Below are 22,843 nucleotides of genomic sequence, written 5' to 3'. Positions count from 1 at the left end.
CAACCTTCACTACCTTGAGGTCTGTTTTGCTGTTGGGCAGCTGTGAGGTCATGTGACGTCATCAAAGGTCACCACAGGTTTTTGGCCAATAACTCCGTACAGGAACAAGATACAGACGCGTGGATGGTCTCATTGTGTTCAGCTCGTCAAGACGCATCGAATGACATACATGATGACCTCGAGGTCACGTGACCTGAGGTCAACCTTTGACCTTGACCTTTCGAGGTCAACATATATATCATTCGATGCGGATTGACGAGAGGATTACGATGATGCCCTTAGTTTGTTCCTATCTTGACTAATTCGAAAGTTATTCGAGAAAAACTCTCTCCATATCTAGCGCCTCCATTTTGACTTTTTCGACCCCTGTGACGTCATCTTTGACCTGACCTGAAAATGACCTTAGTAAAAATTGTAGATCTTGACCGTGCGTATCCGATGCCGTTTGCCGCTTGTCGCTATCTTGCTTCGTTCTCGAGATCTCAGGGGGGGGGGGGCGGTCATCCGCCCCCCCCCCCCCCGTCGGTGCGAAGTTGGCGCAGACCCCCGTCGGTGCGCGGGTTAAGCAGCCAACACCCAGTGGTGATTCCTGAATTTCAGGAGCGGCGGATGTGCGTTAAGACGACCTCGCATTTCAGGAGCGTAGCAGAGACAGTGGACGAGCATATACAAAATGAGCTACACTGTCAGGATTGGAGACAAATTTGCGACATATGTGCAAAAGATGGCATACCTACGCCAACCCGTTTGGAAATAAAGTGAATTTATCGATGGGTAAATCTTTATGGCTCACCTATAGTCTTGTGAAGACAACACCCGTTATGGAAACCTGTGCGATGTCCATTTACTCCAGAGTATGTGAATGTGTGAGGTGAAATTGTAATAGATGGAAGGCCCATATGTGTCCACCCGATGCAATTCGTACTTTCGTATTCATTCGAATAGCTACAAGATGCGACAAATGTCACGGCAAACACAAAACATGTGATTTCGGCATATATTTGGACTGCGAACGCAGACCGGTACAAATGTCGACTCGTTTCACTCTGTGTGACTGTGGTGTGAACAGACACCTCTTCTCACACGGCTGGTTGAGGCGGGATCGGTGGTCTCCGCCTGGGTGGTAGCGTTGTTCGACGGAGCCTGAAACAAAAGCGTAGCGTCATACTTGGCCCGACATTTGATGATGCGGGGTGGGGGATTCATCGATATCATCCTCTTTTACCCTACACTACTATGGACGTCAAACCGCTTGAGACCCCACTTTTTTGCGATTATTTTAAAATGCGTCAACTCTCGTTGACAATATTCTGGCAATGTGTGTTTCAGAACCTGCCGAAACTTTTATTACTAAGGTATTTTGACGCCAAACGATTATGAAAGGTACTTCTCATTCACTGGTAATGTTAAATTTCACGGAACGAATCAGCTGTTTGGGTAGAGGCTACGCGCTCATGGGGCGGAGCCACGTAATGACGTCAGCGCTAAGCTCCGCCCTACCCCTCCGGCGCTCCTTGCCCGGCGACCGGTCACTCGCGTCCCTCGCTCCATTCAGGCTTGATGGTGGGCGGTAGCTGGTAGCGGTAGCGGGCGCTAGTAGATGGCATTTAGAGCAGATGGCGCTGGTGGCGGGGCTCGAGTGTGGCCGAGCACAAGCCTCTGCCCGGGCCTGAATTGACCTTAGCATTACGAGTGAATGAGAAGTACCTTCCATAATCGTTTGGCGTCAAAATACCTTAGTAATAAAAGTTTCGGCAGGTTCTGAAACACACATTGCCAGAATATTGTCAACGAGAGTTGACGCATTTAAAAATTATCGCAAAAAAGTGGGGTCTCAAGCGGTTTGACGTTCATAGTAATTCATCTAGAAGTCACACAGCGCACGAAGTTCCAACGTCACAAACACGCCTCTTAAACAACAACAACAACAACAACAAAACAGTCAGCACAACCCTTAAAACCACGGTGACACCTAAGTTCCCCTGTACCGACGGATGCTCACCGTTCTCAGCAGCGTCCCTCGGACTCCGACTGGCAGCTCAGAGCTGCCCCGTGGCAGCGGTACGGCGCGCGGCAGCCGCAGCAGTGCTCAGCTCAGGTCAGGTCGGGTCAGGACATCGACCGAGCCCGGCTCAGCCGACACCCACCAGCTGCGGCACCATAGACAGAGTTAGCGGACCGCGCGGCATAGAGACGGGAGACAGGGATACAAGACATACGATCAGTAACGTCATTGGATTTACGTTAACAGGTTTAGATTCAATCAACATTTGACTATTGTAATGACACTAAGGCTACTGTTGACAAAGAAGAACTCTGGACACTTGCCATCAAGCGACGAGGAACGTGCAGGACAAAGGCGAGTCTATGTCAACCCGGCGTTCACCCCCCCCCCCCCTCCGTCAAACAGCGTCAGGCGCTGTTACAAATATGTAGGGATGCGCGATTGAATGCATTTCGCCCGCTTCGTGGCGGTTTCTTTTTTAGCGTTACGGCCCTACCTAATGAAAAAACACAACGCTCAGAAAACGTCAAGTGCGAATGCCCCGACTTTCCATCATTGTCGACCAAATATGGTCATATATGGGCCAGATATCACCCACATATCCAATGCGTATTTTTTCATTTAACGAATGGTGCTAACTCAGTGAATCGCGCATTCCGGTAACTCAGCGCAACTCGAAAGCTGTGAGTAGCATTTTCCAAATTAACAGCCCAACCCCTTCTTAGGTATGATAATGGGTGTGGTAAAGGCGCTACGCAAGGACAGCGGGTTAGTGAAAACAGCCTGCAAGCTTGGAATCATCGCGACACGAGATAATTGGATGAAAAATGGCAGTAAAAATCAAGGGAAATGGGCAACTAAACATAATGTACTGTTGTGAGGAAAAGGTTAGCCAACGATCTGCAACATAATCCGAAAAAAAAAGTTAATTTAACTCTTAGTAAGGAGGTTGTCCTGAGGAAGTTGGCAAGGTGATGAGTACCATTTTTCAGTAAGTAGATTTCACCATCCATTGTTCACTGGCTCAGCCCATCCTCATTCAGCTTTGAGCCGTAGTTGCCGTAGCATCTCATACAATCCATGATTAGGATGACATTCGATTTCTTTGCCTTTCCAGACCTCCCAAACTTATGGCATGTCTCCGGGATACTCATTGATGTTTCAACGTTCAGAGGACGGCATAATTCAATGACGTCGATCAAACATCCCAATTCCGTTGTTTCCCCAACATATCAATTTCTTAAAAGGTCTTTAATCAAAAATGTTTAAGTCAAGACAAGACTATCGAGCTCAGGCATATGTGAGCCAACCAGCCAGATGGTTACCCGGGTCAACCAGCTTTCATATAATCAGTTCAAAGTATTGAAATGCACATGCATTTCCACCATAAACCCTCCCAACTTATTCAAATATGCATGGTTCAAACCATTGCTATTGTTTGCACTGATGCGACTTTATTTTAAGGTCACCTACTGAACATCATTATTTGGCCCTAAACGGAATCTCGATATGTTTCAAACAATACCGATTGCTTCTCACGCCCAGGGGAAATTGATTAGTCCGTGTCAGCACGGTAATGGATCTCGCGAGAGGAACTTGCCACTCTCATGTTCCCAATGCATGTTTTCATACATGTCACCCCAATGCCGCATCGGTAAGCATTCGTCCACCAAAGTAGCATGTTCCCACGTCATCCATGTTTCATGTAGTGCTCAAAACATTCCCGTGGTCATTAAGAAGATGGTACATTGGTAAAACACACAAAGTGACAGTCCGACAGGGGATAAGAAGGAAAATATAAGCAGATAAGTGAACGTCAGCTTAATTCATTCTTAGTACGTCGGCAAAACAGTCATAGTAATCGTATATCAACGAGGAGTAAGCTGTGGCTACATAATCGACGGCAAGAACCGTCATTCTATCTATCCGAACACCTCCACATTTCTCTCTTTATCTCACCTGTCCTGGGTCAGAGTGCTGCCGTGACCCCTGAGAGAAGATTCAACGGTGGCAGCGCCAAGTGCGGCGCCGCTCCAGTGAGGCAACTGTGTCTCCGTATTAGGTCTCTTCTAGGCCCGCTGGGGCGCCTGCATATGGGTAGACATCGCCAGCTCGGCCTCGGCGGCTCCTTCCGCTCTCATACGGCATTGCCTAGTGATGCGTGGTCAAAGAACCAGGTAGGGATCCAGTACAACAGAAGGATACAGGTTCAGGGCAGGTAGAACAATGGAGAAAAACTGAAGCACGGGAAGATAAAATATACGAGGAGTCTGGGATCGAGATGAAAAGGAGCTTTTGAGTACGGGAGATGAACCTACAATTTTGATACAATGAAATAAAATATGAAAGGCTAATCATCCATTTCATAATTTATCTGCAAATAAATTTGGTAAATTCTACATTTCAATAAATTTTTGTCGATAAAATATGAGGTTCAGGAAAAACTCAAAATTCAAATATGCAAATAGTGAAACAGTATTACATCCAAAGACAAATGTCCGGGTTATCTGTTGTATCTGGAAACGAAAAATGACAAGATACTTATGCCATTTTTTTACCTCAAAAATGGCATTTGTGAGTTTTTTTTTAATAGTTTGACTGTCGTCTTTACATTCCAGACACACTATGAATTTCATTTTATAAGACTTGGCGTACGTGCAACAATGTTGTCGCATATTACGCACCTGGCCCCACCCCGGTCTAGTTTCAGGGCAGCCGAATAAATACCAATCCTCAAATCTTACGTCTCCAGTGCATGCTGTTCAACATTCGGCATCGCCAGCTTTTCAAAACTTCCATGTGGTAGAATAAATGCATCTGGAAATACGACGTGCTACTGTCTATTCATTATTCCTTCATGGCATTTCAAGGTTATTTCATGACATTTGAAGCGCCTCAGATGATTTATTGCGAATGCGATGGAGAAAAAGGAGGGCATTCTAGCCCAAAGAGAAGGGGTTGAAAGATCAAACATCCTTGAAATATGGAAAGGTTTGCATTGCTTAGCTTTGAAGTCAGGATATTCGAACGTGATACTGTTGCAGATGCCAACACATTCACACCATTCGAGACGCCAGGTTATCCCGAACATGCATATCATATGCGATCCCCAGTTATCAATTCAATAACCTCTCTGTCGTAGCGTTCATTGAGATTGATAGACTTGTGACATTTGCAGGCCTCCACTATCGCGACTTTAGTTATCTGTCTGGGATCCAATGACATAATCGATTTGTTTGCTTCGTACTTGCTAACAAGTGTCAGCCATGCTATACGAAACGTTATAATAGACAGTGGTTTTGATTGATGCACGGGGCGTAAAACATGGTCATCATGGGCCCATCAAATTAGGTTTGACGAATTTAGGTATGTAAGACAGGTGTGGGACGTTCCCATGCATCAAAAAAGTAACCAGCGGAATAAATACATGCCGAGGGAAATACATCGCACATGTAAGATAAGCTGATTCACAACAGATATAGATCGAAGCACCACAATCAGTACAATATGGCGTGGAAGCATTGTTAAGCGTTTGAAGTGCTTTGGCACATTCGTATTGAATGTCTAAAATGCCTAATGAAGTTGTACCCTCAGGTGCTTCTTCGTTACACATAGGATATAGGTGACAACCATATCACAACCAGAGGTAAATGTTCGGTCTGTTCTAACTTGTATCAGCAACGTCTCCAACAGTGTAAGCAATAAATAAAAAGCACGAATTCAATCATGCTATGCTTGTTGTCTTTTGCAGTACAGTTGCTTTACAGTAGCATCGCAACCGCAACACCGCTGGACCATCACGGAAACCGAACTAGAGGATTATCGATGATTTGGGGTTTGAGACATCCGGAGAGCAAGGTTATCGACGCCCATTACCGAAACCTTACAGTAAAGCAAACATGCAGCCTGAAAATGAGCCCATCATTTGTTTGCATAATATACAATTTCTACGACTAAGGCGGTGCGCCAACCGCCGTGGCCATTTCTGGCCCTTACTAGTCACCACCGCTAAAATGTTACGTACCAGACATGTGCTTGGATCCGAGAGCTGGATCTATGATCTCAGTGGATCTCTCGACAAAATAGAGGGGTTGGATCTATGATCCGAGTTGATCTCTTGACAAAATTCAGGGGTTGGATCTATGATCTGAATGGATCTCTCGCCAAAATTTAGGGGTCGGATCTATGATCTCTGTGGATCCAGCGGGCAAAAATTTGTGGAGGACCTATGATCTGTATGGATCTCACGACAACATGTAGCCAATGAAACCCTTATCCTACATAATTGTACGCCTTACAGTGCAATACAATTGAGAATTACCACTTGTGGACATGGTTATTGGTTAAGACCACTTGTGATCATAAGGTATCATCATTAAATTTGAATTTAAATAAACAACATTTGTACTACGTTTAAAATAAACCAAGTACATGCATATTGCTACTTTTTGTGACCAATTGTAACTTTTTCATGACAGCACTGATGACAATCTTATCAACAAGCTACAGCCACTTTAATTCAAAGAACAAACAGTACAGACAGATGCAGTGGCAGCAGGGCACTGCAGATTTTCATTTTGGTCACATTCTTTCTGCAACGCCAGTAGGGCTAATGCTAAAATGCCAAAATCTATGGGGGGGGGGACTGTACCCTGGTGCCACCCCCCCCTGTTCTGCCGCCTATGGACAGATGTTAGGAAATCAAACCTGGAAGCCAAATAGGTCAGTTTTGTTAAAAAATAATCCAGCAATCCACTTCTGCCAGGTATGAAATCCCAATCCAGAATGTTCATATGACCTATTAGTATGTGCAACACAATTTCGATTTAGTAAGAATAGCAACCAACCTCTAATACTTTCCTAATAAAATTACAAGTTCAAAAATGGCATCAACTTCTTCAGATTACCTACTTTTGGCCACTTTTGGCATCGTGCCACACGTGTGGTGCCATGCTGTGCTTTTGTTATGAGAGAGCCTCCCAAAAAAAGACAAACGAAATTCACAGCTCACGTTTTGGCAATATGGGTTTATTACGTCATTATCATTTGACCAATGAAAAATCTTAATTTGACCAAGCCCGTTATGATTCCAAAAGATTCCCCGTAATAGGCTTTTTTTAAAGGAAGACTGCCACCTTCAAAAAGTTTTCTCAGATCGGCCTATGATTTATTCCCTGGACAAAACAAAATTTTAGAATTCACCTGACAAAGTATCATCACGTGAATCGCGAAAAAAATTGTCGATTATCATACAATTATCAATCGGCTAATGTCTAGCGACAATGTTTACACATCACTAGACTTCAAGGTCATAAGATTATTACATTTTATTTGAAAAAGTGAAGTATTTTATGATTTACTAATATATGATTTCATAAGAAATTGGCCATGTTTAATTTATTTTGCATTTATTAAGTTCGTAAAACATTTAAAAATCATGGCTCATTTGGAATGGGTCTGGCCCATGTTAAACCCCATTTCCCACACTTTTTTGGAAAAAATGAACTACTGAATATATAAGTTTAACTTTTATTTTGACACTCCAAAATTCTTCTCTGATCTCGAAACAATCAAAGTTTTGACATATATTTACCAAAAGATGAGAAAATTCATGTTTCAAAGTTATCGATAAACAGTAGAGATGTCGGTTTTCTTGGACTAAAAAAATGGCATCAAACTGAACTTTGGTCTCCGATTTCTCGCAAACGGGTTCGAATTTCGGAAAACCGACTTCAGTCTGGGACATAGGTGGCTCAGCTCTAGTGAAAACCGTTTTGTGAAAAAAAGGTGGCAGTCTACCTTTAACTAATGACGTAAGATATTGTTATTCTTTTGAAAAATGAATAAAATAAAGATGCAAGGCGCACACCGCTCAGGGCCATATAATACCGTTTCAGCTTACGTTTACGTCATTAAATTCAACACTACAAAGATGATATTCACAAACAATCGTATCGTAAAATTATGTGAGGCAGACAAAATGAACATTCTTTAAAAAAAAGCTCCAGACTTTTGAACTTCCAGTTTGATTTTTTATTTATTTTCATTATACTCGAAGGTAGAACGCCTAGCTCATTTGTTATTTGAAATGACGTCACGAGTTCAATTTAGATACTGAATATTCATTTTACGGTAAATATCCAAGGCCATTACAATTGATATTTCGCTTCCCATCGCTTCCGCAGGCTGTTGAATATTTTTATACTTTTGTTTATATCTCAGTTTATTTTATCAAATATTTCTTTCAATAGATTGAAATACCTTTACCTAACCAAGCCACATGTGTCAGTATCATCTTTTATTGTTTATCAATCAATTGTGGTAGCTGGAAACTGGAAAGCCTCATGGTTGTCTAATGCAAGATCAATGAGATTGTCTTATCAATATCATTATGTAGATTCTAACATGAATTGTGATGTGGTAGGTACCTAGTTATGTATTGTTCATTAGTCATTACTTTGACTTACCTCTATGTTAATTGTTAATGCAAACTTTTCTGTTGGTATGTGAACTGTGAACAATCTTCATGTCACTCAATTCTCTTAAGTTGTGACCATCATGACTCATGAGCCTCCTTTATTTTGTATTCTGTATAATGTAACTGGATGCCTTTACTAATATGGTCTTTGTATAAGATTGTTTCTAACCATACTTTGGTATTCTTCATAACTTCTTATGAAAGAAAGTTGTTAACATTTTGAGCACCTATGAGCTATGATCCCAATGGATCTCACGACAAAATTGGGGAGCCAGATCTATGATCCGAGTGGATCTAGCGACAAAATTGAAGGGTCAGATCTATGATCCCAGTAGATCTCTCGACAAAATTGAGGGGTTGGATCTATGATCTGAATGGATCTCGGATCGGGATCCATGGGATCGGATCTCAGATCCATTTTTCCGGATCCAAGCACATGTCTGTTACGTACCTACATCATTTATAACATTAGAAGAGCATAGTCATTAGAAGAACTGAGAAAATACAGGGTGTCTAGCATGCATCTATGTAATTACTTATGGACAAAAATATTGGAAGCATGTCAGGAAATGAAGAGAGCAAGCACACTTGGTGCATGGTCGGTGCTAGCCAATATACGACGCATGCCCATGTTTATGCAAATAATTACACGAAGTCACCCAGGATTATCGAGCTTAATAGGAAAAGCGGAAACATTGGTGACACAGATTGAAGATTCCCTCGGTAATATCCCTGTTAGACGTACCGAGCCATCCGATTGTTTAGTGCCCATCAAACATTAGTTAAACTTGATATATCACAAGTGTACACTTGCAACATCACTTAACACGATGCAGTTTAGTTTATTTATGCAACATCTTTTTGAAAAAAAATATTCATAAAGCTCCGGATGGTATGTCGATCATGGTTTTTGAGCATTGGTCTTTGTAGTTTTTAGTCTGAACACTGAAAAGGTATCAGTAGGTATATGCTTCAATGAAAATGCATCTAAATGGCATACCAATGATTCGGCTTCACAAAGTGCTTCTAAATGATACCATGGTACTATTGTGTGACACTATGCGAAAACATGCCAGTTTAGACTAATGTGAAGAAGAGTCAATTTCTAGACCATCAGAATTCGATGGGGCTAAGAACGATGGGAAAGATGATGGTATTTCTGAACCAACGTAGCTAATGTGCTCGGATGTTATGTCGAAGGTCACTTGGTAATCCCTGTTACCACATACTGGGGCGTTTTTACGGTGCCTCGTATCATTACCGCCCGCCATCACGTTGAAAATCTCGATCCTGTGGAAGACCTCAGGTCATGAAGTGCAGACTGATCTGAAAAACGAATGTCATGTATGATGTCATAACAAACTGTTCCATTCGTAAGCTCGGCACTTAAAAAACCCACCCCAAAGAAATCAGCATCAACCGACCATAGCGATTGGATGCATCAACCTCATCTTCACCAGCTACGAAGTGTCGAGGCAGTCGGAGCGGTCACTTCGGCTGATAGTAATGGTCGAAAAATACTTCGCAAATGACAACGATGCGACATTCCATTTTGTCGCATAAAAAATGTATATTCCTCCTTTTAAAGCTGGATACTCTTCAACAAAGTTTTCTTCGATGTCTCTGAATTTAATGTTTTGTGCTACCTTTTTATGAAAAAAATTCTAGAACAGACCTGACCTGACAAAACAGTAACGTACCAAAAGCCGTTCAAAAGTCAGACTTTTTTGTCGAATTCATGTTTCTTCTCTCTGGACCAGTACGAGAGAAAGCTCAGGATCAATCCATGGAGAGAGTAAATATTGCCATCTATCCTGAATTTCCTGATCGGGGGGCTTGAGCTTACCTGCAAAACGAGCCGCGATTATCCAATGGCCCGATTCTAGGCACATTCTCGCCTGATAAAACATCTACACAAAGTTGACCAAACAAATGAAAAAAAGAACAAACGCTCTACTGGCAACTCAAAATGACTTCACATGATGGGTTGCACAACTGTATGAACGATTCAAGAGATACGTACCAGGCAGAATTCGGCACCATTCTGTCTCGATGCCATGTCTTTACTTTACCTTACGCAATACATACCTCACATCTGAATGAGCAATACTAGTTACTTCATTCATGCTTTGCAGAAGGGGTTCTCTCCTCCCTTCGCACATGGGGGTCTTACGAGAGGATATAATGGAACACAACATTTTGGTGGTATCTACGTACCTTCAGCATTTTGTTTATTCGGCGAAATGATAGCACACGCATCATGACAATATTTACAGAAGTATATTACGCTAGTGAATGCGAGTACTGGATATTACGTCTCGAGGTCTGAAACGTATGACGTTGATGTACCTCATCGTTTTGCACGTATTTGTAATGCACGCTCGTGCCTTAGCTCGTAGCTTTAATTGTAGCTGTCCACCGGTTTCTGGATACTGTTTCTTATATCGTGCATTCCTAGCAATTGGAAAGTTCCTCTACCTGATGAGTGTTTCAATAGGTTCAAACAAATGAAAAATGTCACAAAATATGAATAAAAAGTGCTCGCTTCGTTTACGGTATCTCTACCCATCTAACACTGAACATGACACAAAGTCACACCCGGCCGCGGCCGCGCCGGCCGCCGAGACCGTCCCGTCTGCCGGCGGCCGTAGGTCGCCATCAAAAATGTCTGTTAGCTCGCCCCCGGCGGCTCTGCTCGGCATGGCTAGGGCCACCTCTTCAGCCCTGCCTGGTGGGTCTGCACTGCTGTCGCGGTGGCCACCTCTCAGAACATGCGCGGGCGCTTGTTGGGAAAGTCGTCTCCTTCGGCCTCCCTGCCTCGGCCCCCTCGGGGAGCGCCCCGGAAGCCCCCTCGACCGCCGCGGAAGCCTCCCGGGGCGCCCCCACGACCGCGGCCGCCATAGCCCTGATCCATCCCGGCGCCCTGGCGCGGCGGCGGCACAGAATGCCAGGCACGCGCGGGGACGGGGAGAAAAAGAGAGAGAACACGACCAACGTCAACTTGGGGTGATGGCAGCGAGGCCGACCGGAGCGGGCACGGTACATTTTTCCCTTCCCCGACTCCAGAAACAGAACAGACGCAGTCGCCATTCTACTCTCAGGGCTTTGTTTTATGTCTCTGGGTTGGACCAGTTGTAAAATGTAATAGAAAATAGTCGAATTCAAAATAAAATGTGTAACACACCTCAGAATGCGTTGCAAGTTATTCCTAAGTCACCGTCAGGCGTCAATGCGTTTTCTTTTTCAGGAATGAAATGTTAATGTGATGAAATGCCTCAACTTGCATACGGATGGTAATATGGAGATTACCGTGTTGATAAATTGCTTTTTTTACCCATTGAGGAAAAAACTTCCCATATTTTGTAGTATTTTCAGTGTTTTAAGGACTTGAAAGTCCTACTTTGCGCGAAATACACAATCTCATACATGCACCATCTATCAATGTCACTTAGAGATGGAGTGGCATTCGTAGTGTAGCGTGACATGTTTCTTGCCTAAGGAACCAGATAGGAAACCCGCAGAAAATCTGCTTCTTCAGAGGCAGCGATTTAAACAGGTTTCGAAATCCTTGCTTGGATTTCATCAGATGATACTTTGAAGGGATACAGGACCTGAAACGAATAAGATCTAGCCCCAAGTTCCATAATCGTTTTGCTACTATGAGTGCGAGTTCTGCGATGTTCAACGTTCATGCATGTCCAAAAGAGGACGGGTATGTGCGCATGCCTAATAATGCGTCTATACCAAAACCCAGCAATGTTTATATTCGCCCGAAATGCAACCACTGTTCTAAAATTTTATTTTGGTTGAGTGAGCTAAAGCAGAAAAATCCTAGGATGAGAAAAAAGGGAAGTAAAAATGTACCTGAAGTATTTCGCAAAAGGGCGTAGCGCCATTTTTAAGGCTCATTAATTAAGCAAGATCTTGATAGGAAAGGATAAAGTCGGATATTAGGATCTTGACAGAAGCTGAGAGAAAAGGATGTGGATGCATCAATGCAACCTTGCTGTTCGAATGCATGAAACATTTTTCACAGATGAAATAATACCACTTTTCCTGATTTTCGGTATGAAAATATTAAATATTTTCCTTATTAGGTGATTTCCCACCCAAAATTCTGAAAAAATCGAGCAGTATGCAACCGTAACTCCCCAGTAAAGTACATAAAATGGCTACTCTAAATACGATCAAACCCAGCGATGCATGACATTCGGTGTGGACTCTCACTCGAGAGGAAGCCAAAAGAAATAACAACAACAATGAAAAAAGGAAGAAACGGAGACAAAAATGATGCACAGAATACCCAATCAAAACGGTGGAATGGAAAGGCGATTGGCAGGTATAACAATGTGAAGAAAAACCATGAGCATCGTAATGTTTTACGCTGCATCCAGTATTGAGTATAATCCTGATACGTGATAATAGTAGCCGAGGTAAGGAACTCTTCTCATTCGATCCAGATAAGACGCTTACGAAACCTTTTGCCATTAAGCATGGCTGATTTGAGATTCAGGGCGCAAGAGCTCATTGAAGAGCTTGATTTCAAATGTCTGACATGCTGGTGTCATTAAACCCGCCTGTGTCATTTCCCCTTTGGATTATACTTTGTTGAGCCCGAGAAATACAATGGCGACCGTAAGTTCTCAAATCTACAGCTAAACCATTTGAAGATGGGCATACAAATAGCGCTTAAGAAAATGTTATCATAAGTCTGTTCTGTTTCTGGAGCGTCATATAACACTGTTATCAGCTGAGCAGAGCACTGCAACATAAATGTTCAAAGTCAGATTATACAAATACTATGACGTAATAACATACAATGTACGATTCAATACCATAGCATACATTCAAATAAATGAATGTCATTAAACAACATCACTAAGATATATAAATTGTTCAGAGCTTGCAAAGGACACCCTACAGCGAGAAGTATAGTTCCATTGGACCGGGTTAATGTCAATGCTTTGAGTTCTTTAGTCAAGTGGAGGACGGACATGTAAAGACTTCAAGAACATGGGCCTTGTTTTTCCTTCATTTTCCATGTACGAGCGGTGCAAGAATGTAAACAGATGTTAGGCTATCTTTCTTTCTTCACTTAGCACGGAGTGTAGCGCATACGTTCTCTACCTTATCCCACCACTTCCACATTGTCATCGTCAATCATGGTAGAGGTTATTTTCACTTTGTGCTTATCTGATCAGTCACATCGTGTCAGACAATTACACGGCATTCTCCTCATAACACCACCATTATAACGGTCGTCCCAAGTGGAGACGTAGTTCCACAGTTGTGCATTGCCAGTCATTTCAATGTTGATCAACCCTCGTATCAATAATTATCGCCAATCTATCTCGATAAATAACCCCATAGGGTCAATAAATGGTTTCACCAAACCCCAGTCAGGGGGTATCAATTGGTCATTTCCAGCCCGGATATCTCAGGAATCAAGTCCACGTTCTTTGTTACATGGACAAAGCTAATCAATAAAGACAGCTTTCACCTAAGCAGGTATGTGCGATGCTTTGTTTTCATTATATAAACGCTTGTAACCACATCCGCTATAAAAAGTTTCATGCATCAGTCAAATCCGTGCAGCCGTAGCCAAAGACCACAACGAGACTAAAATTTTCGGATCGAAGACATTTGAAACTCATTTCTTAGGTGTTGGACTAATTTAGGAATAAATAAATAAGCATAGATGAAGCAGGATTGCTTATTTATTTAGGACCGATACGAAGTGCCGTTTATAAGTTATAACTATAAAAAACAAACTCAAATCCGATATCATCCGGAACTACACATAAGGGTATTGATTGGGATCGATGTACAAGAGTGTAAAATAAAACAGCAACATCGTCTCGAGCGGTGGACGTGTTGGGGTATTTGACATTTTCATACGGTGGCTGCACGGATTTGGCAAAATGCGTAGATAATAAGGTAAATTATGCACGATTCATAGCGAGCTTCGTTTTCTTCGCAACCATGGACGTCTGTATACCCATCGACAACAGCGCTCCTGACAGTTACTTCATTTCTCGGAGTAAATGGCATTCCAAAGCATCATAACCTTTTTAGGGAGCATAAAGTTTCATCACCATTGAAAAGCATTCATATGGTTCCATGTCGTGAATAAGCTTATTTGCGCCCCCTAAACGTTGAAGTCATAATATGTTTGGCCATCACCGCAAAGGGTGATCTGAACCGGTTTGCATCCAGCATCTCGCTCAATGTCCATTCACTTTGTCAGCTGGTTTAAGATGGATCGCTTTTCCATGATATAAAGGAGCTCCAAGGAACTATCATTCTCGCTGGCGAATAATAATTACTCGACAAAACTGCTGGGTAACAGCGCTATGAAAACAACGGGTGTCCTTGACAAGCTCTGCATCCGACATATCGAAGCCCCGCCCAGTTTCATGCACTGTTGCTCTCCATCACAAGGAGACGAAAATGAAAACCGGCAAGAGACACCCTGGTAAACAATCGACTCCCATCCCTCTGGGAGTGTCAAGGGCACTCTAAAGGTAGAAAACAAATATTGGTTTATGAGCTCATTACGGATATTTTGCGTGCAGTTCCTGGGAGCTGCATCAAAATATGTTTCATTTCAGTAAGGACCCCAAAAAGGCACACCTACTGATATAATTTGCCTTAGTTAAAGCTTGTAAGAGCTGACGGTTTGTTTGGGTGTGTGGGTGGCACGGCTGAAGTGCGACCAGTGCCGTTTGGTCTGGGTTTGACACCTACCTGACCGCCTCCGCGACCTCCGCCGCGACCGAGACCGCCACCTGAAACACGGCACAGGTCAGCAGCTGCGACACAAGCATTCGTGGTAAGTAACCTCGGACTAAACATGGCACACGTCAGTACACGCGGTACAACATAGAGATCCTGTACACGGTACAAGACCGCAGACTGAAACACGACTCGCAGCAGTAGACAAAACAGAGAATCGAGCCAGAGGCAGCAAAGACCTTGCTTGCTGACCCCAGACAAACTGAATTAGAAGTACGGGATGAACGTATTTTCTGAACAACCATTAAAAACCAATCGCTACGGTTACGGATGAACAGCCGCCCACTACACATCAATAGACAGCACTCTGAATGGTCGTACCGTGCGCGTCGAAGCCTCCGGGCGCTCCGGCGGGCGGGGTGCCCCATCCGGGCGGCGCCTGGCCGTAGCCGCCGGCGGCGGGCGGCACCTGGTCACCGCCGGCGGCCGGTGGCGCGCGCTGGTCGCCCCACATGGCCTGCTCCGACTGGTCCAGCAGACTATTCAGCTCGTTCGCCTGCAACACAGCAGATACGCGGTCACAGTGTGAAAACTCGGAGAAGAGTTAACGATTTGCGCAATGGGCTTTCAACTGGACGACAATGATCTACGGGGAAAACGTAAATACCTATGAGTAAGTAGCGTTATCACACATATCTCAGCTGATTGCTGCGGCAGAACTCACCTGCATGAAGAGTTTGTTCTCCTGCTGGCGGCGCTTCAGGTCGTCCTCGGACTGGCGCATGCGCGCCTGCATCGACTCCTGGCGGCGCTGCATCTCCTCCTCCATGCGGCGACGCTCCTGCTCGCGCTGCGCCTGGCGCGCGTCCCAGTCACTCTTGGTGCGCTCCTGCTCCATCTCCCTGCGGCGCAGCTGCTCGCGCAATATCTCCGTCTCGTGCTGGCGGCGCGCAAACTCCATCTGGTCGCGCAGCTTCTCCATCTCCAGCTTGATCTCCTGGTCGAGCTGTTCGCGGCGCTGCTTCTCCATCTCGTACAGCTGCTTCCAGCGAGCGCCGTACTCGGCCTCGAACGAGCCCTCCTGGCCGAACCGCGGGCCCACAGAGCGCTCACGCCGGTAGTCGTGGTACTTCTTGGGCAGGACCTTCTCACTGAGTCCCTCCTCCTCCTCCTCTTCCTTCAGAGTCTCCACTTCGATAGGGCACAAACTCCTGAAACGAGCCATTATGCCAATGATTAGAAGTCTCCACATTGACGAAACACACAGCTGTAACCAGCAACACATCGTCAATGAATACAAATTTCCTTTTTTCAACAAATCGTTACACAAAATTGCATACGAAATGAGTTCGCACAGGACGTCTGCTGTGGTGAAAAAATGAGCGATAAATACAGGTAGAGTAAAAGATTCTCAGCAAAAATGAAAGCTGGTAAGTCTCCAGCAGGATATACAGAACCAACAGATTCCCGATTGCACTCACTCAGTGATGAAGAAGCTGTTTTCTGTGCACTTGCTGAGGCACGCCTGAGCGCACGGCTTCTTGGCGAACTCGATGATTCCCTCACCGGTCGATTTTCCGCGCTCGTCCACGATAACAGTGACGCGCTCCAGCTGCAATCAAACACAAATTAAATAACTGAGCAACAGAATACAGATGGAGCACCTTGAAAGCTGTTAAAAGAATTGGTTTCAAGATGTTGCATGGTGACTGCGCGGAACTAGGTAATTATTAAATGGAACTGGAAACCATGAAACAAATTATGAAAGGTCGCCTTAGATGCTTAAAAAATAACAAATGTTTAATACCAAGAAGAGCGCACCAACCAACCAATCAGATCACCACCAAGAACAAAACAAAAAGCCAAATCATGTCACTTTGTTCTAATGCTACCACCTCCACTTCTCATCAGTCATGTCATCCCATAGCCGCACGCTCAGTAGTCGCCACTCACCTCGCCGAACACGGAGAAGGCCAGCTCGAGCAGCTCGTTGCTGACCCAGGGTGAAAGCCGCTTCACCTTGAGGCTGCTGCCCATCGAGGAGAAGCGCACCTTGAGCAGCCGGCCGTTACGCATGGTGCCGTTCAGGGCCTGGCGCGCCTTCTCCGCGTTCTCACGGTAGTCCTGTGAAGAGGAGACCGGGACTCAGGACACCGCAGGCTGACGGGTAGCGTACACCGAAACACGCCACTCACGGTCAATGTTCAACATTCAAACAATCAAATCTACGAGTGCTGATAACGATACACTACTGATAACGATACAACTACAACGGAGTTTACCGTGCTACTGATGGAATCCGGAAACCCAATGGACATCAGTAACCCTGTTTTGCCTGATCCCCTTACCAGCTTGACGAATCCAAACGCCTTCTCCAGGTTGAGGTAGGGCTCGGCGATCTCTCCGAAGACCTTGAACATCTCCTGGAACTCGTCCATGGTGGTGTCGTCGGTAAGGTTGCCGACAAACAGGCGGCATTTGTTGGTGAACTTCTTCTTCTCCTTCTCGGCCACAGGCAGGTCATACGTCGGACCGGCGATGGCCTGCAGCTTCTCCATCATACGCTCCTGAAACGGGCCGGCCAAACATCAATTCAGATGCTAAACAAAATAATTGGATGGATTTTGTCCGTGGTTTCAACTGGTTTGACTCTAGTTGACACTCTCCCCAGTGCAGTGCAGCGATTGGGCCTTTTCATTTTGGTTGTTATTGTTCAGACATAAGGGCAGGTAGGAGCAAGTCTCTTGAATATTCTTTGAGTGCAGGGCTTTGAGTGTATGAACACTACTGAAATGTTTGGGTATAGCTGAGGAAGGGTTAGCATTGGAATGGAACTTGGAAGGTACACATTACTCCATGGGATGTCTGTTCCAGATATTCTGAAAAATAAATTGACATGTTGTTGTCAACAAAATGAGAACAAATCTTTAATTTTGGGTAAATACTGATCGCCGGTCCCGTAACTCGTCAGTAGAGATTTGGACTCCGTGTAGTGAGAGCAAACGTACCAGTTGCATGGGGTTTGAGGCACGAGCGCCGCTCATTGCTTAAAACACTCTGGACAGGTATGGTTGCAGTTTGTGGCAGGCCAGAAGTTGTGAGGTGGCCGACCATATGTACGTGGCTATGCGAGTGCAAATCATCAGTTATTGTGCATATGGGTTATTGTGCATACAGAACATCAGTATTGTGTATGTTCAAACTCTAAATTCTGCCATAGACCAGTAATTTCACGATCAGAGGCCTGTTTCACTAACAAATAAAGTGTGTAATTACAAAGAAAAAACCTGAGTTTAAAAGAAATAATTACCAGCATTTGAAATTTGGATTTCACGAAACCTTCGGGCATAAATTTTGAGTTTAAAATTTACCAACTGTTTGTAAGAAACATCGAAATCACAAACTTTCTGTTTCACGAAGACCAAAAACTTGAAAGAAAACGTTGTACTTACAAACCCGAAATTCCAGTGGCCCCTACGTTTGGAATTTTATTACTTTTTGTGCAATGATGCAAAGCAATCAATTATTTAAAACAAATATGATATGCTGAGTCATTATATGCTCTTTTTCACTTAGCACATTCCCTACGAACCAGCTACGAGCAATAAATAAATATCGTCATGTTTTGTCATTCGCGCGCCGTAATTGCATTCAACAGTCTTCTGCTGTCAAATGTTTTACGTGCTATTTTCTTTCAATAATAAGATATTGTGAACTATCATTTATACCATTCAGAAACAGCATCATTATTTTTAATTTATTCCTGCAATTTCTGACATGAATACTAGACATAGTTTGATGAAAAGAAGCAATATCTGTAACATGTTATAGTTCTTGATTAAAAACAATTTTACTGTTTACACTTTACAAGTTTATTTACCAACTCTTTTTACCGGAGGTGCCGCTGGTGATGAAGTTTAGTGAAATCCGATTTTACATAGTTTGCAAAAATACTTATGAATTGTAAAGTTCAAACACTTGAAATCGCAAGTTTTTAGTGAAACAGGCCTCAGTAGGTAGAGGGCAGGGCCAACGCAACAAGCTGGCCTCTGCTTAGCATTGGCTCTGTCCTTGTGAATCCTTCCACTAAAAAGGTTCTGACTAATTTGGTTTTGACCAATTCTGACTAATGGATAGAAATTTGGTAAAAATTTAATTATGTATCAGAAAATGTTTTTTCCATGATATGGAAAATACCTTTTAAACCATTGCAAAAATCATTTTTTATTGCAGTTTCAAATATCAACAGTGAAGGAACATCAAAATTCATTATTTTAGACACAGCCTCTGCAAAACATTCCAAAATCATTTTTCATAAATTTATCAAGAGCTAGTTCAAAACTTCAAGAAATAATAATAAGTATACCTTGGCAGAAACATGGGTGAATGAAAACTGCCAGTATTTTTTCCTGCTGTTGATTTGATGATTATGCCTTTATCAATACCAGATAAGTCAGAACATTTGGGTTTATTTCATGCAAAATGAGAGGGCATGCATTGTGTAAAGTATATAACATTGCATCAACTCCTGTAACCAGATCAATCAGTTATCAGACTCCCAGAATTATGATGTAAATGAGCAACAGATACCTAGCTGATCAGCAACTTGCAAGAAAGGCAACATAATTCTTGGAGTGAAAGCTTTAGGCCAGTTTTTAATATAGCCACAGTTTTGTGGCTTGAAATGGATACCAGCCAATGAGGTTAATGAATGATCTTTTTTAACAGATCATACAAGCTGCACCACTACATGTCACAGATTTTATAAATACACACTAAAACTCTGGTATTGCTGATGCTGTAAGGGAACATGAAACTACACACCTCTGCACTTTTTAGGAGGGGAGGTGCCGGGGGAGGACTGTTATAGAGCAGTTTTGATCCTACTTATTATTGGTATAGGGAAGAGCGACCATTTCAGTTGGGCAAACTAGACTTCTGGAATCAAAATATGGAGGCATCACTATCAGTAATTTGATTCTGGTGGGAGGAGCCATGACCAAATATGAGCATGGAATCAATTTTTTTATTCATTTGGGTAAGCTTTTGACTTCAAATGAAGAATCAATTTTTTGATGCCACCATTTTTTGATTCCAGAAGCCTAGTTTGCCCCACTGATTTAGACTTGCCAGATGGCAAAGTATCACAGTAGTGAAGGTACAGCCTCAGCCATGGGAGCAATTCTACATCAGCTATAGCACCAGCTCCACTGGACAGACTCTAGCATGCACCAAACAAAGCATGGAAATACAAAAGTTTGTTCATTGCTAATAATTAACGCTTGCAGGGAGCTGACCAGCCGGCCCTGCATGGCCCACTCAGGCGGCACAAAATGAGCTTTGCACTGCAGTAAATTGACAAGAACTAAAAGACGACCTCTAGCAAAATCAAAATGAAATCAACACTATTGATTGCTATTCATTACCAGATGGCCAATCACATGCAGACTTTAATAGTGAGTAGTGACAGAATACTCACCTCAGGGTTCCTGGGGCCACCTCCGCGGCCACCACGGAATCCTCCTCGTCCTCTGAACTCTCCGCCTCCACCTCGTCCTCCGCGGTGCTCCCCTCCACCGCGTCCGCCGCGGAATTCTCCGCCTCCACGGCCTCCCCTGAAATCACCACCTCCTCCGCGTCCTCCCCTGAAATCACCGCCTCCTCCGCGGCCTCCCCTAAATTCACCGCCTCCTCCACGTCCTCCCCTAAATTCACCACGGCCGCGACCTCGTCCCCGGCCGCGTCCACGCGCTGGGGAACCTCCATGATCTCCGTTAGCATTCTCTTGCGGCATCTGAACGTCCGTCTCAGCCATCATTACACAGATAAATAGGCAATAAGTAAATAAAACACCAAATGGCAATATTAACGATCACCGGCTTGATCCGCGTCCACCGAGCAACGCCGCAAACGAGAGAAAGAAAATGGCGTCGATAAAAGCGATATACCATTTTCTAGTATAATCTAGTTGAGATTTTGTTTCCAAAAACCGCTTAAATATTTCAAATTGAAAGGTACTTTTGTTTTATTTTTTATTTTCGTTTTTTTTTGAATAAAATAAAAGAGGGGTTAAGAATGGGTAAAGATTTGTCAAAAATATCATTTGGATAGAAGGGCTAGGGCTAGTATAAACTTGGTAGGTGCCCAGTAGAGATGCAACTTTTCATACCCAACCTTTGTTGCTTGGTATCCCTAGCATTACTGCACCAAAACATGTAGCTAAGATTGGTCCCACTCCCAGCTCACGCCTCACATATAAGTCGAACATCAAGTGGGTTACCACACCGTTCCGTGCTTCTATCCTCAGGATACTGAAATCCTTCTCATCCACGCCGCAACCCCCTCCGGGCTGGACAGGCAACTTTATCTCATGCGGGCTGCTCCCTTGGAGCGGCACCGCTGCTCACGGTTCGTCGGAAGGTCATCTCAGGCTCAAAAGAAACGATTTATATCATTCGAAAGCTGACGATGCGCTGAATCCGAAAATGTAATTTTTATCAAAATCGATCGATGGCCTTTTTTGAAAATTGCGTTTTTGTCAAAACTTAATAATTTTCTATTCAACGGGCTGTCCCAGACATTCTTGAAAAGATAAACATGTGTTTTTGAGTTCCAGTGAAAGATTAATGCCTAAAGAACAATATCTAGTGGAGCAATATTTCCAAACATTAATATGCGTCTCCCACAGCCGACAATAATGCGCAATTACACAGCTCAGTGTCACGATGGACCAAAGTCAGCCACACAGAAGCGTGAAATGACCCTTATCGACTCGCAGACCCGGCGCTCTCGGCCCGCCTGACCGGCCACGGAAAGAACGTTCGGCTCTCGTTCTACTTAACAAATGGCATATTTGTCAGTTTAACTGTCCACATCGCTATTAAAGTTATTCAGGATACCTGTGAAGAAAATCCATTGCTCTGTCATCTTCAAATCATGCATTAATTTACATTTGTTCATGTCTACTTTGCTCAATTGAGCTTGGTATCATGCCCATATAAGGAAAACTGGACGCGGTGAAATGTCAGAGGTTGCACCGGCCTCAGCTCCGGTGGAGTGGGGGTAGCGCCCGGTGGGGCAGGGTAACCTTTGACCGGTCGCACGGCCGAGCAGCTGTCACCAGTACAGCCTCTGACAGTGAAACCCCGCTCATTTCCCCTGCGCGGGCACTGAGCGCAGCTGGACGGAACAAAACATATATAAGAAAAATGTAAATTAAAGCATGTTGTAAATCAAGCAGAACAGTGAATTTTCTTCACAAGTATCCTGAATAACTTTAATAGCGATGTGGACAGTTAAACTGACAAATATGACATTTATTTAGTAGAACGAGAGCCGAACGTTCTTTCCATGGCCGGTCAGGCGGGCCGAGAGCGCCGGGTCTGCGAGTCGATAAGGGTCATTTCACGCTTCTGTGTGGCTGACTTTGGTCCATCGTGACACTGAGCTGTGTAATTGCGCCTTATTGTCGGCTGTGGGAGACGCATATTAATGTTTGGAAATATTGCTCCGCTAGATATTGTTCTTCTGGCATTCAGCTTTCACTAGAACTCAAAAATGCATGTTTATTTTTTCAAGAATGTCTGGGACAGACCGTTGAATAAAAAATTATAAAGTTTTTACAA

General features: G+C 43.8%; 1 protein-coding gene across 2 annotated transcripts; it reads right to left on the bottom strand.

The window, feature by feature from the left end:
• Positions 1–985: 985 nt before the first annotated feature.
• Positions 986–21,119, bottom strand: LOC122389191 (hrp65 protein-like). Of its 2 annotated transcripts, XR_006257922.1 has the most exons (9): positions 20,698–21,119; positions 17,567–17,785; positions 17,172–17,342; positions 16,700–16,830; positions 15,943–16,429; positions 15,600–15,774; positions 15,231–15,271; positions 2,003–2,150; positions 986–1,143 (listed from the first exon to the last, which is right to left on the bottom strand). XR_006257922.1 is itself a non-coding variant. In XM_043380959.1 (8 exons), the coding sequence occupies exons 1-8, from the start codon at positions 21,034–21,036 to the stop codon at positions 11,248–11,250; spliced, it is 1,722 nt and encodes a 573-aa protein (XP_043236894.1). In that variant the 5' UTR covers positions 21,037–21,119; the 3' UTR covers positions 10,681–11,247. The 2 variants fall into 2 exon arrangements, 1 of the variants encoding a protein (XP_043236894.1); XM_043380959.1 differs by lacking the exons at positions 986–1,143; positions 2,003–2,150 and adding an exon at positions 10,681–11,406.
• Between the last annotated feature and the right edge of the window lie 1,724 nt (positions 21,120–22,843).

This window comes from Amphibalanus amphitrite, unplaced genomic scaffold, assembly GCF_019059575.1.
Source record: "Amphibalanus amphitrite isolate SeventyFive unplaced genomic scaffold, NRLGWU_Aamphi_draft 000347F_arrow, whole genome shotgun sequence".
Taxonomy (NCBI): Eukaryota; Metazoa; Arthropoda; class Thecostraca; order Balanomorpha; family Balanidae; genus Amphibalanus; species Amphibalanus amphitrite.
This window is presented reverse-complemented; position numbering and strand designations above follow the sequence as displayed.

Excerpts from the sequence above, each read along its gene's own strand:
- LOC122389191 (XM_043380959.1), bottom strand. The coding sequence starts at position 21,036 with ATGATGGCTGAGACGGACGTTCAGATGCCGCAAGAGAATGCTAACGGA. Across the intron at positions 16,831-17,171 it reads CCTTCTCCGTGTTCGGCGAG|CTGGAGCGCGTCACTGTTAT; the intron begins GTGAGTGGCGAC and ends GTTTGATTGCAG. Across the intron at positions 16,430-16,699 it reads AACAGCTTCTTCATCACTGA|GAGTTTGTGCCCTATCGAAG; the intron begins GTGAGTGCAATC and ends GGCTCGTTTCAG.